This window comes from Sceloporus undulatus, chromosome 7 (assembly GCF_019175285.1).
Source record: "Sceloporus undulatus isolate JIND9_A2432 ecotype Alabama chromosome 7, SceUnd_v1.1, whole genome shotgun sequence".
Lineage (NCBI taxonomy): Eukaryota > Metazoa > Chordata > Lepidosauria > Squamata > Phrynosomatidae > Sceloporus > Sceloporus undulatus.
The window spans coordinates 26,472,776-26,474,053 of record NC_056528.1 but is presented as its reverse complement, the minus strand read 5'-3'; the positions used below and the strand labels follow the sequence as shown (position 1 = coordinate 26,474,053).

The following is a 1,278-nucleotide window of genomic DNA, read 5'->3' as shown; positions in this document are numbered from 1 at the left end:
AAACTACTTGTATGAAACATTATTATGTGTAACTACTTACAAGTACATGGAACTACATTCAGGAAGCATTGTTCCTTGTGATGAAGTTAAATGTAGCATGGAACTACTATATGAACATAAAATGAAACTGTTACAAGTAACATGGAACAGTAACTACTTACAAGTAACATTCAGGAAACCTTGTTCCCTGTATGAGGTTAGATGTAGCATGGAACTACTTGTATGAAACATTATTATGTGTAACTACTTACAAGTAACATGGAACTAATTCAGGAAGCATTGTTCCTTGTATGAAGTTAAATGTAGCATGGAACTACTTATATGAAACATTATTATCTGTAACTACTCACAGTAACATGGAACTACTTCAGGAAACATTATTCCTTTTATGAAGTTAGATGTAGCATGGAATACTTATGAACTTAATATCTGTAACTGCTTACAAGTAACATGGAACAAGTAACTTATTTACTTACAAGTAACATTCAGGAAACATTTTTCCTTGCAAAATTAGTGGCAACATGGCTACTACTATATGAAAATTATTATCTGTAACACTTACAAGTAACATGGAACTACATTCAGGAAACTTTGTTCCCTGTATAAAGTTAGATGTAGCATGGAACTACTTTATGAAACATTAGTATGTAACTACTTACAAGTAACATGGAACTACATTCAGAAACATTATTCCTTTTATGTAGTTAAATGTAGCATGGAACTACTTATATGAAAGATTATTATTGTAACTGCTTACAAGTAACATGGAACTACATTGAGAAACATTGTTGGCTGCAGGAAGTTACAAGTAACAAGGAACTACTTATATGAAACATTGTTGTCTGTAACTTCTTACAAATAACATGGAACTACATTCAGGAAACATTGTACTATGTAAAAAGTTGCAATAACATGGAATTAATTCCAGGAAACCTTGTTCCCTGGAAGAAGTTACAAATAGCATGAAACTACTTGCAAGAAACATTGTTACCTGTAGCTTTCTTGGCAAGATTTTGCTCCGAGGGGGTTTGCCAAGTAGTTCCATGCTACATCTAACTTCATACAGGGAACAAGGTTTCCCAAATGTAGTTCCACGTTACTTATAAGTAGTAATGCTACTTGTAACCCATCGCTTCCAAGTTCTGCACTCAAATACACACACTTTATTTTTTGCAGAGCTTGCAAGAGCAATGTTGCTGGACTATAGTTCCCAGCATCCACAGACCACAGCCGTGCCAATCTCTGAACAAGGATTCCTGATTCAAAACTCAGCTCTTG

The 1,278-nt window shown here is 34.2% G+C and overlaps 1 protein-coding gene across 1 annotated transcript in view; it reads right to left on the bottom strand.

Moving 5' to 3' along the window:
- STAP2 (signal transducing adaptor family member 2) overlaps positions 1 to 1,045 on the bottom strand; it is a 22,610-nt gene extending 21,565 nt beyond the window's left edge. Inside the window, exon 1 of the mRNA XM_042478864.1 lies at positions 992 to 1,045. Coding sequence (XP_042334798.1) covers positions 992 to 1,045 — 54 coding nt within the window. The remainder of the gene's footprint in view (positions 1 to 991) is intronic.
- Positions 1,046 to 1,278: the final 233 nt, after the last annotated feature.